Source organism: Carassius carassius, chromosome 38 (genome assembly GCF_963082965.1).
Source record: "Carassius carassius chromosome 38, fCarCar2.1, whole genome shotgun sequence".
In the NCBI taxonomy this organism is placed as follows: domain Eukaryota; kingdom Metazoa; phylum Chordata; class Actinopteri; order Cypriniformes; family Cyprinidae; genus Carassius; species Carassius carassius.
The window spans coordinates 11,704,924-11,719,374 of NC_081792.1; the positions used below are offsets into that span (position 1 = coordinate 11,704,924).

General features: G+C 37.2%; 1 protein-coding gene across 3 annotated transcripts in view; it reads left to right on the forward strand.

Moving 5' to 3' along the window:
* Window positions 1-14,451, forward strand: part of LOC132119317 (dynein heavy chain domain-containing protein 1) — a 46,665-nt gene that overhangs the window by 6,782 nt on the left and 25,432 nt on the right. For all 3 annotated transcript variants that reach the window (XM_059529160.1, XM_059529161.1, XM_059529162.1), the window contains exons 11-24: window positions 810-967; window positions 1,051-1,176; window positions 1,255-1,531; window positions 1,605-1,732; window positions 1,816-2,014; window positions 6,431-6,522; window positions 6,633-6,846; window positions 7,165-7,290; window positions 7,387-7,481; window positions 7,562-10,697; window positions 10,869-10,995; window positions 11,081-11,270; window positions 11,368-11,647; window positions 12,157-13,855. In XM_059529160.1, the coding sequence (XP_059385143.1) occupies window positions 810-967; window positions 1,051-1,176; window positions 1,255-1,531; window positions 1,605-1,732; window positions 1,816-2,014; window positions 6,431-6,522; window positions 6,633-6,846; window positions 7,165-7,290; window positions 7,387-7,481; window positions 7,562-10,697; window positions 10,869-10,995; window positions 11,081-11,270; window positions 11,368-11,647; window positions 12,157-13,855 (6,847 nt within the window). The remainder of the gene's footprint in view (window positions 1-809; window positions 968-1,050; window positions 1,177-1,254; window positions 1,532-1,604; window positions 1,733-1,815; window positions 2,015-6,430; window positions 6,523-6,632; window positions 6,847-7,164; window positions 7,291-7,386; window positions 7,482-7,561; window positions 10,698-10,868; window positions 10,996-11,080; window positions 11,271-11,367; window positions 11,648-12,156; window positions 13,856-14,451) is intronic.

A 14,451-nucleotide genomic window follows, 5' to 3' on the forward strand; every position in this document is an offset into this window, starting at 1 on the left:
ATTAAGCACCTAGGGCAACACAGGCACATAAATTGCATGCCTTCAAAAATGTGCAATACATCTGCTAGTATAATGCAATTTTTGCTCTGTATGCTTCCAGTTTTTTATTAATTCAAAAGAAAATGGCTAATTGAATAGCTGTCAATAAAGAAAAATGAATGGTGTATTTACAGCAGTTACATTAAGTAATCACAGGACTCACTGTGACATGGTCAGTAAAAATATGAATATATATTACAGTCAGGATGATTGATTATATGCTTTCTTATATTTTAGTCAATACTGAGAACTACTAATAAAATTAGTTCCGTATAATTAAAATGATATTTTTGACCCAATATATACGTGTCCAGCGTTCTTGTGCTTTTAGGGAATATGCTAACACCAATCTCAATAATAGTGACTGCTCACTTTTCAGAGGCAGACTTGTTTCCAGACCTGTTTTTGACAAAAACATGATAAAAACATCCCAACATAATTTCATAACAATCACAAAAAAAATTCTAAAGCAACAAAGTATTTTGATTGACACAATAATACAATCTAAAAGTACCAACAGCAAATCATTGATTAAAAATAAGATCAGACTGACTTATAATTGCGTTAGAAGCACATATCACTTCTCAACAGCCTTAGAGCTCATGCTAGGTCAGTCTTGAGTTGTTTATATTTTGTAGCTAAAAGTTGATTTCTCGATGAAGAAAACAAATGGATTTTTATATACAGAAATGTTAAGTTTAGAAATAGAGCGATTATGTCTGTATATCAAGCATTGGTATAAATGTTTCTTCTGCTGTTTTTGTGTTAAGGTTCCATTTTAGGCATCATTGACAAGGATGTACTAAAGCTACTGTGTGACGATTTGCAGACACGTTCTGAGAACCTCATTTCTGAGCTGAAAACAGCTGTGGAAGTCATGAAGTCTGAGCCTAGTACCTTTGACCAGTTTACAGTTTTTTCAAACACGGTAGCTATTGACTTTGACATACTGCTTTTCAGTACTGGTCGATCATTGTGAACTGCAGAGTAATTAATCATGATTATATGCAGGTCCAGCACAGTGAGAGGATATTAGGTGATATACAGCAGAGGCTGGAAGACCTCCACTCTCTACAGCAGACTGTGAGAAGGAATTATACACACATGGATCCAAGTAATGTTCTCTCATTGAAGCAGGTACATGTTATGTGAAAACGTGGTCACTGATTTCTGTTGCAAATTCAGTCAAAGTCTAAAAGCCAATTATTACTGCAGGTAGTTGACTTGTGGGATCAGTTTGTTCAGCTCCTAAGACCAGCTGCAGACATAGTTACCCAGCGGCTTCCTTCTATGCTTGATACACTGGACAAGAACGTTTCTTTATTAGTGAACAAATTAGACAACCTGGTTTCAAGAGCCACCTCTAGACTCTATCTCGACCCTGACCAGAATCCCAAGGAAATGTTTGTCCAGCTGAAATCATTGTACAGTCAGTTGTACGTGATTGCTGAGCAGCTGAATGAACAGAGCAGAGCCAGTGAAATTCTGAGAGGTAAGACATCACGCCCCTAAACACCTCTCTTCCAGTGGTTTTAATGCAATGGTTTCATTTATTTTTTTTACAGGTCACCTACTGGATCTCACTTTTCTGACAGTAGCACGGCAGAATATGGAAGCAAGGAAAGGACTCTGGGAATTGATGAGCGTGTTGTCCACACAAATCCATGAGTGGAAGCTGCTAAAGTTCAAGAAGGTATCAACACCAAACAGTTCTTTTAGATTTTGCATGTATTTATAAAATTTTACAGTATTTCTCTTGAATTTACATCTTTGCAGTTTGTGGTGGCTAAAGCACAAGACAAGGTTAGTGAATGGCTACGACAGGCAGAGGCATTTGCAAAAGTTTTACCCTCCCATGATGCTTTGCTGCAGAAAACCCTACAGATTTTGCAGGGGTTCAACCAGCTACTCCCTGTTCTAAGTAAGCTGAGCAACCCAAAACTGAAGCCCAAGCACTGGAGAAACATCTCAAAGGGTAAGATAAGTCACATTATCAGCGTCATATATATATATATATATATATATATATATATATATATATATATATATATATATATATATATATTGTAAGTGAAACAGGTCAATTTAGCTCAAAGGGAATTATTTAAGATTTTAAAGGGAATTTGAACAGAATCACTGTTTCGCGGCTGATCACTGAGACGCCCTGCGATTTACTGAACGAGCCGTTTAACATCAAATCTGCACTGGATATTAATATCCAAACTATAGTGGAAACACTATTAATTAGCACAGTAACAAGATCGGCAGTTTAAGACATTAACTTGTAAGCACAAAACACAAGATACTTCTCTTTTCAATATGAATAAGGCTTTATTAGATAAATCTAAAACATATAAACTAATCTAACACATAAGCACATGCACTCACACATTCATACAAGTTGCAGGAAGATAGAAAGTTAGGGAAGAATGAGTTTAAGAGAATGAAAATGTGGAATCCCAAGTTTACAGCAATACGTGAAATTGCATAGACATGAATAGCCATCAATCACTTAATTAACCCTCGCATTGAGTTCCTCAATGAGGTTAAAATTATATTAGATACACCAGTAAAGATCAGTCTGGAGGTACTTGCTTTGCCTGTGTAAAGGGGTTCCCTTTTTTGTCATTGGTTGAAGTTAAACGGGCACTCGAGGTCAGACTCGGAGACACAGCGTTACAAAACTTAACTCAGAACACGAAACTCTCAAACGGAAAAGAAAAGAAACTAAAGTAAAAGTACAGAAGTAAAGTTTGACGAGATTAGGTGGTGCTTCTTCTCATCATGATGTAACGGATAAGCAGTTCATCGATTCATTGGTTCTGAACTTATGAATCACGGTTCGTTGAATCTAAAACAATGCAAACCCAAAGCTTGTAGATTTTGAATTCAGGCATATAAACCCAACTCTCTCTAAACTAAATGCCTGGCCTGGCGCCAGCCTGGCTGGATTTAAATTATTTACGACACTCTGGATGAGAAATTCCACAGTCACGTGAGCAGCCTCAAAGGAGAAACGAAACACATTCCACAACACACACACACATAAGCACACACACACACACAAACCTTCCTTAACATTCTTTACCTTCGTCATTTTATTACTAAGATGTATTTTGATAGGGGTGTGTGTTGCATAAAGTGGTTAATCCTGTTATGCGAGGATTGTAAATTGCTGACTTGTAAATTGGAAATGTTTCTCCTAATTTAATGTTCTCAAATAGAATCATGAGTTGTAACCACTGATCTATAATATAGAACTGGATTGCTCATGACATCATTAAAGTGAAGCCGCCGCTCCGCCATATTGGTAATCCCTAGTGTGGGTAAACGTTCTATTGAATTAATAGGAAATTGTATGATTTAAATGAGAAAACATCACCTAACAAGTCAGCGTTTATAAATCAGAAGTATTTCTGTACATTATTACAATGCAAACACCCTAAGCATGTAAACGGTTATTTTTTAAAGGTTATGAATTTCCCCTACTTATTAAAAAGCTACGTTCATTACAGTAGCGAACATGAACACGATAAACATCAGACTGACACGACCTCAACATATATAACAAACTACAAACTGCTCATTCTGAAATCTGAATTTATTCAGAGAAATAAATTACTATATACAGTATGGATTTAAAGACATAAAGCTTTATTTCCCAGATAGTAAGTTAAGTTTTTAATTTATAGAGCAATATTAACAACATAATTGTATTATCCATTGTAATATATTCAAATCCATTTCCGATACTAATACGTTCATGTTTAACACTTCCTGAAAAATTATGTTCATAAAGAAACAGGCTATATTTTGTGTGCGATCAGTTAACGTTACCTGTGTCATCAGTGCGCAGCAGACACACCCACCTAAACGATTTGAATATATCGCTTATACTGCCCCAAAAGACCATAAACACTGCAGATAACATCTGAAGTAAAGATGAATTTACATACACATAACATAAAAACGAATCCGAATTTGACTGATTTGCTTCAAAATCAGTTAGTTTAGGACAGCGGTTTGAATGTAATTCAATGGTGCTCTCTGCTGGTAGGGATTAGTAAGATGGCGGATCGAACACTTCCGGTGGCTTCACTGTCTGTTGGCAGTTTAGAACGCAATGAGCGATCCAGTTATATATATAGATCAGTGGTTGTAACCCTACCCTTCTTACCAGCTCATAAAACTTTACGACCTATGGGAAACAGGACAGGAAAGCTAACTCTTAGAAAAGAAAATAGTACCCTTTTATTTCAAATGTATTCTAAATACATTGACTGTGTTGCCTTTTTGGGTTTAGATGTCTTTCATAATCAAATTGGAGTATCTGCAATTTTATCGTGTGTTAATCAAACTTTAAATGTGTGTAATTCTGCATTTGAATGTAACTCATGTTTTGATTATTTATATATGTTATTTTTGGTATCTGTTTAATCATCATGCTTTGACGGACTCACTTATATAAAGGGAATTAATGTGAAATGTATTAATCTGGAATTACGAACTTGCTAGAATATCACTGCTGAAATCCGATAAGCCATAACTTATTAGAAGTGGGTGTTTCCCCAGAGACAAAGGAACTTTTTCCCGCTTCAGATCGCGGACGTTCATTGGTTGTTCGCGCAAACAGAGGTGTGAACCAGTCACTCCATAAGTAGAACTGATCCAGGAAGGGTCCTCCCTCTCTTGCTCTTCTTCGCGCTCTTGGTCCGCTCTTCTATCGCCGTTGATCTCAGCACGGCGGCTGAGAGAACAGCCTGTTCTCATGGCTCCCTCGGGAGCTTTCATCTCCGTTGTTTTCGTTTCTTTTCCTTACTAAGTTTATTCACCTATTTGCCTCTCCACACGAGGAAGACGAATTCTGAAACATTAATTTGTTTGACCTTTCAAATATCGCGCGATTCCATAGCAGCCCCAGAAGACACGAGAGAACACGCCCAATCACAAAGAGACGACATGCAAGTATCATTCTCTATGGAGATTTAAATGCTGCTTAAAATTTGTCTATTACCTTTTCAAGGTGATTTGATTCGTTGTTGTCTTTCAAGGGTTACTGTCTGTGAGTTTGCATAACTGAGCTTATTCTGTGATCACACCTATTCTCTCACCTCTCTCTCTCATCCTCTCTCACTCATTATCTCTCTCTCTCTCTCTCTCCCTCATTTGGATTCCGTTATGTCTTGTACAAAGTTTACTGTCTGTATTGTCGTACGCGTATTTACTTTGTGTGATTTGTAGTTTGATGTATTATTAGTTCAATTATTAAAAACTAATATATATTCATGATTGCTTCTGTCTAAAATGCTCACATCATGAGTCAATGAAACGTCTGATCTTTAGCTACAAGCTCTTTACTTTTTAGTAACCAAAATTTCATAATGATAGGATAATGTTTTAAGGGTCAGAGAATATTTTTCCTTGAATTATAAGAAGTGATAACTTTATTGAAAGTTGATAAGTTAATCTTATGGCCGTTTGCTGGACAAACCACTGTTTGATTTGCGGTAATTTACAGTAAGATATATCACTATAGTTGATATGAAGAATGGAATATTGACATATTAATGAGTAAATTACAGTGCCTTGTAATGAGTTATTGATATATACAATTGACCTATTTTTCATCTTCAATCATTTTAATGTAACTGTCATATGAGAGATATATATACATTAATCATATTCCTGATTAATTATTAAAATTCCCTATATATCATTTGAGTTAATTATAATGTACAACCCAGTGCGGCTACAGTGGCTAAGTAGCAGCAGGCGTGCAGACTGAAGCACGCTGGAACCGCGCCTTAAAAGAATGCTTAAAGTCATGACTAAAAGGAAACGCAAAAAGCAGGCTAAAAGCAAACTAAAAGCAGGCATTACTTATAGCAGAAGCAAAGCTAAAAGCAAGATTTGATGGTGTATTTAAACTGGCCCTTTGGCCACACCTCAGATGTTGTCTTGACCAATCAGATATCGTCTTTGCTCGGGGGTATCATAAATCATATGTTATCTTATCAAGCATGTGGTCTGAATTTTCCCGCTCTTGCAGGGTCTAATTTTGGAAATGATTCCTATAACAAGAATATGATACATTTGACAAATAACTGATGGTCAGGACTGTTTCAAGCTAACAAATTCAAACACATACATACTAAACATGAATATGTATCCTTAAGCTATCCAATAGTTATTAAAATACATACACAATAAGTGATTATAACATGATAGTCAAATGTGTGGGTTACATATAAATGAATATGGAGTTAAGCGATGGACTGACATTCATTGACTCTTTAATTTGTCTGGTTCGGGTCTGATACACTACAATGTATATATATATATATATATATATATATATATGAATCAACCCTCATTAGAATTGTTTCTGTAGGAATTGGCCTGCTGTATGACCCAGGATGGAAATTAACGCTGGCTGATCTCATGTCCAAAGAGCTAGAGAAGCATCAAAATAAAATCGACAAGGTTTAGTAATACTTGTTTACATTATTAAACATGTGATGTGAATACTTAACATTTTTTAACAGTTTTTGGATCATTGTTAACTATGGGTGTGGATATGCATTGGCTTCCAGATCTATCTAGATGCCAAAACTGAGGCAGACATGGAACAGAATTTCAGAGCACTTCAGAGGCACTGGGAACAGGCAGAATTTCTTCATACCAGGTTTATTATTGCTGTCCAGCAACAGCAGGGTCCACAACTAGGTGATGGAAAGGAGAAAAATGTCTCACCTCAAAATACACCAAAGCATCACATTATTGATGGTGGAACCTTCACCATTATTGGTAAGTTATATACACCACCATCAGTGTTGGGTAAGTTATTTTCAAAAAGTAGTTAATTACTATTTCTAATTACATCATCAATATTGTTTTTAAATTACTTTACTAATTACTCTGTCTGAAAAGTGACTTATTTACTCAATAAGTAACTTAATTATTCAAATTGCTAATTAGGCTACATCTTAAAATGTACTTAATTTTAATAGCGTTAAATGTACCTTAATAGAAATTAAACTCTTTATTCTTTCAATTTGAGTCAAACATAGAATAGTTTAGCCTTTAGTTTGGTTTAGTTGTTGTTTTTCTCATTTCTCTTTGCAGGTTTAGAGGCACTTTTGGCTCAGACTAAGGAAAGTGTTCTGATGCTTTCTGATTTGCTGCGTTCTCCACATGTTGCTGAGTTTGAGCAAGAGGTTGAACACTGGCTGCTGCTTTTACAAGAGCTGGGTATATTCACAAGATCAAATTTATAAAAATTAAATATGTACAGTAGAAGGTTTTAAAAAATGTTGATTTATAGTTTTCTTTTGCCTTTATTTACAGATAAATTGCTTGATATATTTGGGCGATATCAGCAAAAATGGATCTTTTTAAGCAGAACGTTCAATGAAACAGTGCACACTCAAAAGTCTGAGTTGGTATGTTTTTGATGTAATGTTTAGTTTGTTTACTGCCATTTCAGTAAATCAGTTTTCTCTAATCAATTTCTCTGTTGTAGCAAGAGAAGTTTCACCCGGTGGATAAGATATTTCGCAAAATCATTCAAATCACTGTTAATGACCCACATGTATCCAGTTTTGTTCGACTGTGTACAACAACAGAGGCCAGTGACAGTTTACAAGGACAGAGTCTATGTGTTGTCTTTATGAATGGACTCACAATAATGGAGGAGATTTCCAGTCACTTACTCTACGTCATGGAGTCACCACGAATCCAGTTCCCTAGACTCTACTTTCTCAGTGATGGAGAGGTGATGAAACTTCTCTCTTTACAGCTCCCAGGACCTTCATCCCTTTTACCACTGGTGCAGAAATGTTTCAAGGGCGTTAAACAGCTTGATGTTCAAGTTGAAGGTGGTGTTTGCTGTGACAATGACTTGACAGCTCTAAGTAATGAGCGAATGTGCATACACAGTGTATATGGAGAATTTGGAGAACATGTTCCCTTCATTGGTCCTCTTGAGCCAAACCTCAGTCCTGTGGCTTGGCTTAGTCTTTTTGAGCAAAAGTTATATCAAGCAGTGAAACAGGCAATTCTAAAATGCTTAGATGTCCAGCAACATTCAAACATTGAAAAGCAACGTAGGACCCCAGACCTGATTGGGAATAGCAAAGAGAACAATTCAGAAGTAGCTCATGAACCTTCCTCACTTCTGCATCTAATATGTCAATATCCTTTGCAATGCCTTTTGGTGGCAGAGGAGGTTTTGTGGTGTAGCACGATCCGGAAGTCATCACATACTGGCATGTGGACAAGAATCAAGTCCCAAAATGCAGCAAAAGTGCACTATTTGTGCCAGCTTTTAAAAGAACACTCAAATGAAAAAACATCTCAAATCCTGACAGCTCTGCGTGCTTTGGTTATGCTTACCATGAAGCACTCTGGCCAAACAGATGGGCTTGCTGAAGTAAAAGGAGACTTGGAGTCCTCTTTTGAATGGCATAAACTTATGAAATATTACCTCATCCCAAATGATAATGCACCTTCTACTGATTTGCTTCCACCTCAAGAGGATCAGTCTGTGTGTGTTGATATTCTGTGCACACAGTTGCCATATGGCTATGAATACATCGGACCTGATAACTGGAAGATGGTGACTACTCCTTCAACTGAACAAGCTTACATGGGAATTATTCTTGCCTTATCAAGCTTCAAGTGTGCTTTCATCAGTGGACCCCACATGTCAGGCAAGCAGCATACTGCAGTGCAGTTGGGTTATGCATTGGGACGACAAGTGGTTATCTTGAAGTGTTGTTCAAGCACTGCTACTTCAGTTGTTTCGCAAATGCTTCTAGGTGCTCTTCAATCTGGGGCTTGGCTTGTGCTTGATTCAGTGGATTTGTTGAAACAAGGAACGTTGTCCGAGTTGGGACAACGCCTGACTGAAATTCATCAAAATTTATCAGCAGTTCAAAGACAAGCGCAAGAGGAAGCACATGAGCTGACAAGCTCATTTAGGAAGTGTAGCAGTAGAGAATTCATAAAAAAATATAACAGTACAGTGAATGAAGTGGAATGTCACATTGCTGGAAAAAATATTCAGGCCATGCTAAGCTATGGATGTGTCACCATCTCAGCTAATGGCTACTCAACTGAGATACCAGAAAATCTTAGAATTGCAATGAGGCCTGTTGCATTTATGCAGCCACACTACAGAACCATTGCAGAAGTGATGCTGATGTCATTTGGATTCTCTGAAGCAGCTACCATAAGTCGTCGCCTGGTCTCTCTCTTTAGCCTTGCTAAGGATTCACATTGCCTCCCTGATTTTGTCAGTGGTCACCAGACCTCATGGCTTGTCCTTCTCAGAAATGTGATTGCTGTCTCTGGAACATATTTACATCTCTCTCGTAATTTGGTAGAAATTGATAAGGGTACATTTTGTAGTCAATATGAGACAGGATCTGCTTATACAAGACTTGAAACAATATCCGCAAAGGTCGAAGAACATTATTCATCACACTTCAAGTTTGTCAGTCAGTCTAATGTGATCATAAATGAGTTAGAAGAGCAAGCAGCAATTAAAGGAGTTCTGTCAGTCATGCAGTATACTGTCTCAGATCCAAAGATAGCATCACAGTTTTGTAAAATATCTGAGCAAATCTTTCCGGAAGTAAGGTACTTTTCCAGTCCACAACTGTTCACTGATGAGGGGGAACAAAATATCCTTAGATATCTTGTCATCGATGAGTTGCAGCAACAAGGAATTTATACAGACACACAAACACTTCACAATGTCTTGATCCTGCATGAATTTTTGAAGCGCTCTAATGTTGTAGTGCTTGTTGGACCAGCAGGTAGTGGAAAAACAACTTTGTATAAAGCCCTTTCTAGTGCACTTCAAAAACTGTCCAGGGCTTGGGACATTGAATCTACTGGTGATCCTACAGGAGATTTAAATGACATTTATCATTATTTGTCTAAGCCATGTTGGACCTCTGTGAGCACAGAAGTTATATTTCCTAATACCTTGTCCCTCAAACAGTTTTTTGGTGGATATTGTGGTCAGGACAACTCCTGGTTTGATGGAGTTTTCACCAAAGCATTAAGACATTCAGAACAGCCACTGCAGATTACTCCTTGCAAGAGGAAAATAACTGTGCAAAAACTAGAAAAATGGATTGTGCTGGATGGAGATCCACTCGGCAGACCTGCTTGGATGGACTCTTTGACTACTCTTTGTGATCTTGAAAATCCCTATCTCTGCCTTTCATCAGGAGAGAAAATTAAGCCATCAAAACTGAAAATACTAGCTGAGATCACAGACCTTGGTGATTCAAGCCCCTCTGTAGTGACACACTGCAGTCTGGTATATGTTTCTGGAGAAAACCTGTGGAGATCTGTGTGGAAGAGTGAGATGAATGTACTTTCTACTGAACAAAATGTCGACCAGATTACTCTGGAAATGTGGAGTCACCTTTCTGAAGACCTTTTTCCTGACACGCTAGCATTTCTTAAGAACAAAGCACTTTCTTCTGTGATGGCCAGTGATCGATGTGAAGGCAGACAATCATCTAGGATTACAGACGGTTTGCAGGAAATAATGTCCTTCATTAAGATTCTTCACACCCTTTTGGAGCATTCAGGAAAGGGAGGAGGCTTGAAATACACATCAAGGAAAACTGTAACCACAGGTAGGTTATACAAATATCTAATAATTATTGTTTGCAGTGATTTTCCATAGTTCAGTCTTTTAGGTGCAGAGGATATGATTTTTTGACCTACTGAAAAGTTTTATTTACCTGATTCAAACAATTTTTGCTAATAATTCATATAAGGGTAGCTTCCACATCTTTCTTCACTAGATAGTACACAAGCTCTCCAATCACCCGGCAATGATGCCATGGCTTCCTCTTCTCATTGGTGGTTACAAGCAAGAAACCTCTTTATTGTAGCTTTCATTTGGGGATTTGGAGGACATTTGCACCCTAGGTATATATGTAATTTATATGTGATTATACTAAATCCTAGATGTTGTTAGGATATAAATAAAAGAATATACCTGTTCTCATTGTAGACACTGGCCACATTTTGATCTTTTTGTACGAGAGGCTCTGTATAAGAGCCGTTGTACTATTGAGACACCACCAGAAGGCACAGTATTTGAGCATTTCTTTGAATTCAGTGAGGAAATGAGAGATACGACTAATTTCATCAACTGCTTCATGCGTAAGAGTCCACAGCTCTTCTTCACATCTGTGCCTCAGGTTTGCCTTTTATCCCATAGAGTGCATAATAATATATATTTTTGCTCTGAATTTATTAAGTGAACAAATTGTGTCTGTACTACTTGCCCTGATACAGTACGAAAAACATGCATATCTCCTGGACATGCTCCTGGATGTTCATCAGCCAGTCCTTACTGTGGGAGAGTCTGGCTCTGGCAAAACAATGCTGTGCAAGTCTTTAATATCAAAAACAAGACCACACATGCATTTACCAGCCTGTCTAGGCCTTCACTCTTCAGAATTGCGCAAGGTACTGGAGAGAGTTAGATACCAGAAGACTCAAGTGAGGAACATGGAGGCCTTAAAGCAGCCAAACTTTCTTTTGTTCATTGATGACCTTCATGAAGCACCATTTGGTGAGTTTATAAAAGATGCAGATTTAGAAAGGAGCTTGAAGGGTCTGTTGATAATAAACCAAAATCTCTGTCATGCATATTTACCTTTCATTTACCATATTTCATTTTTTTGCAGGATTAATTGCTGTATAATTTTATTTCAGGGGATCAAGTTATCAAAATGTTAAATAACTTGAGCTCCTCAAATAACCTACAATATTGCAATCATATCATATATTCTTTTAGGTTTTCCCCGTATTTTTCTTTTTCTTTTCTTTTCTTTTTTTAATTATCCTGGACTGTTTATCTCCAGAATGTACTCATTTAAACTAATTATTGTCATGATGCACATTTTCATGTATCGTTATATCATATATCATGATATATCATTGATGAAAAAAAAGAATTTCAGTAATTTTAACTTGTAACAATAAGATTAACTTGTAACAAACTTGTAACAAGTGCACTTGTAGCAAACTTTCGGTATTCAAAGAGTAACAACTAAAGTCTCCCTATCTTCTATTTTGCAGATGTTTATGAAAAAACATCAATGACTCTAGAGACATTGCGTCAGTGTATTTCTACAGGTGAAGTGTTGATATCAGACAGCTCTCATTTCAAGCTGTTTCAATCAAGAGCCGTTAATTATCTAGGCACTTGTAGTGCTCCTAATGCAGTCAACAGCAATCGGATATCTCCACGTCTCTCTCGACTCTTCACAATCTTGACTTTCCCAAGCATGACTTCTGAAATCTTGTTTTCTATCCATTCCTCGAAAATGCAACCATGGCTGAAAGAGATACAACCCATGCAGAGGATTGCAGATATAACAAACTGCATCCTAACCTCAACTCTTGATGTGTATTTTGCAATGCATGAATGTTTTACTCCTGCCTTACATAGTCCAATCTTCATCTTTTCATTGCATGATGTTCACAAAGTGTTTCAAGGGATGTACCTTTGGAAGCCAAGGCTTAATGTCCAGGAGGCTCTTCATAGTAATCTGGGTTATAGGAGTGTAACTTCATCCGCTCTTAGACATGCAGCTCATGACCTTAACATGGCGCGCCTCTGGATGCATGAGTGTTTGCGCACTTTTGGTGATCGGCTAGCTTCAGAGGAGGCATGCCAAAAACTTCTCTCAATTATAGCTGAAGTTTCTAAGAAGAATTTTGGCACTAGGTTGTCAAGTGAATCTACAGAAGGTATATCAAGCCCTACAGATCAATCATCTGTATCAAGGAAACATAATGTAAACCAGCAACTAGATTCAACCCCTTCCCAGTTGGAAGAGAATGTGATTCCCTTGCTTGGAATGGCAGAAGTTCAGACAGAGAAGAAAGAGCGCTATGCAGTAGAGAACAACTCCAGCTTGTATAACCAAGGAAGAGATGAGGATGGATCCTCATATGGTAAAGATGAATTAAAAGATGATGGAAATGGCGAAAGTGAACCAGGAACATCAGCGTGTATATCTGAATCTGCAAGTGAATTCTCAAGTAGTTCATCTCTAATGCATCTAAAATGTTCTCATTCTGGTGAAAACAAATATTACTACATTAATAAAAAGCCAGAATCACATGAAGAGTTAACCACACAACATATGCCTTTAACAACAACCACAGCAAAAACATTCATTCAGCTTCTACAGGAAGCAGCTTCTTCCATCCAGAATGTGGTCTTCAGCCCAGAATTTTGTAAACCACTGAACAACATAATTCAGCACCATAATTTTAAACTCAACTGTGTGTATCGAGAAAGAGACATAGATATGTTGGTAGACCAAATATTTCATACTCTTAAAAGCAGAGAAAAAAATAAAGAGGAATCTGACAACACTTACTATAGTCCTACCTGGGCAGTGCATCACCAAAATGTACATCAACTTGTGCATATCATCCGCACATTTCTCATTCCTGGTGGACACGGGGCTCTGTTTGGAGCGGCAAAGAAAACAGGCAGAAAGACCATTGTACGCCTAGCAGCCACTTTGTTGGGATATAAAATAGTTGAGGTTTATCCTGAAAATGAGGCCAAGTTGTGGGAAATTATGAAAGGGGTTCGTAGCCAAATTGGGGTGGGTGGACATTTGGTTCTTCTGGTTCACGAAGACACTAGCCAGGCTCTTAAGGATGAGCTGCTCATAATAATGGCCAATGGACGCTTCCCTGGACTGTATTCAGATAAGGAACTGAGCAATTTGACAAAGGATGCCAGAGCTCTTGAAATGTAGAGTATAAGTTTCCATTACATTTCATATCACTTACTTGAGATACTGATGTCATTCTAATTGCATGTTTAATTATGCATATTAATTTGTGTTCATTAAGATTTTTGAAATCTTTTACATTGTTATACTTAGATTGTGATTTTGCAGCAGATCATGTCACTGAAAAAAAGGAATGCATTGACTATAAATTTCAGGCAGATACTGAAAAATCTATATTTATTGTCATGTTATGGTAAAAATGGATATTCATTTTTGAGATTAGCTGAAGATTAATATAATATAATCAAATAATTTTTTCATATATTAAATTAGTGTTAGGCAAAGGTAATCTACATGTAAAAATAAGAGCATGCAGTTTAAAAGCTTACTCCACTCCAAAATGAAAATTTTGTCAATCACTTATCTCCATATCGTTCCAAACCCGTGAAAGCTTAGTTCATCTTCAGAAGACAATTTAAGATATTTTGGATGAAAACTTAGAGGCTCGTGACTGTCCCATTGACTGCCAAGTAAGTTACACTGTCAAGGTCCAGAAAAGAATGAAAAGCATCGTCAGAATAGTCCATCTGCCATCAGTGGTTCAAACGTAACGTTA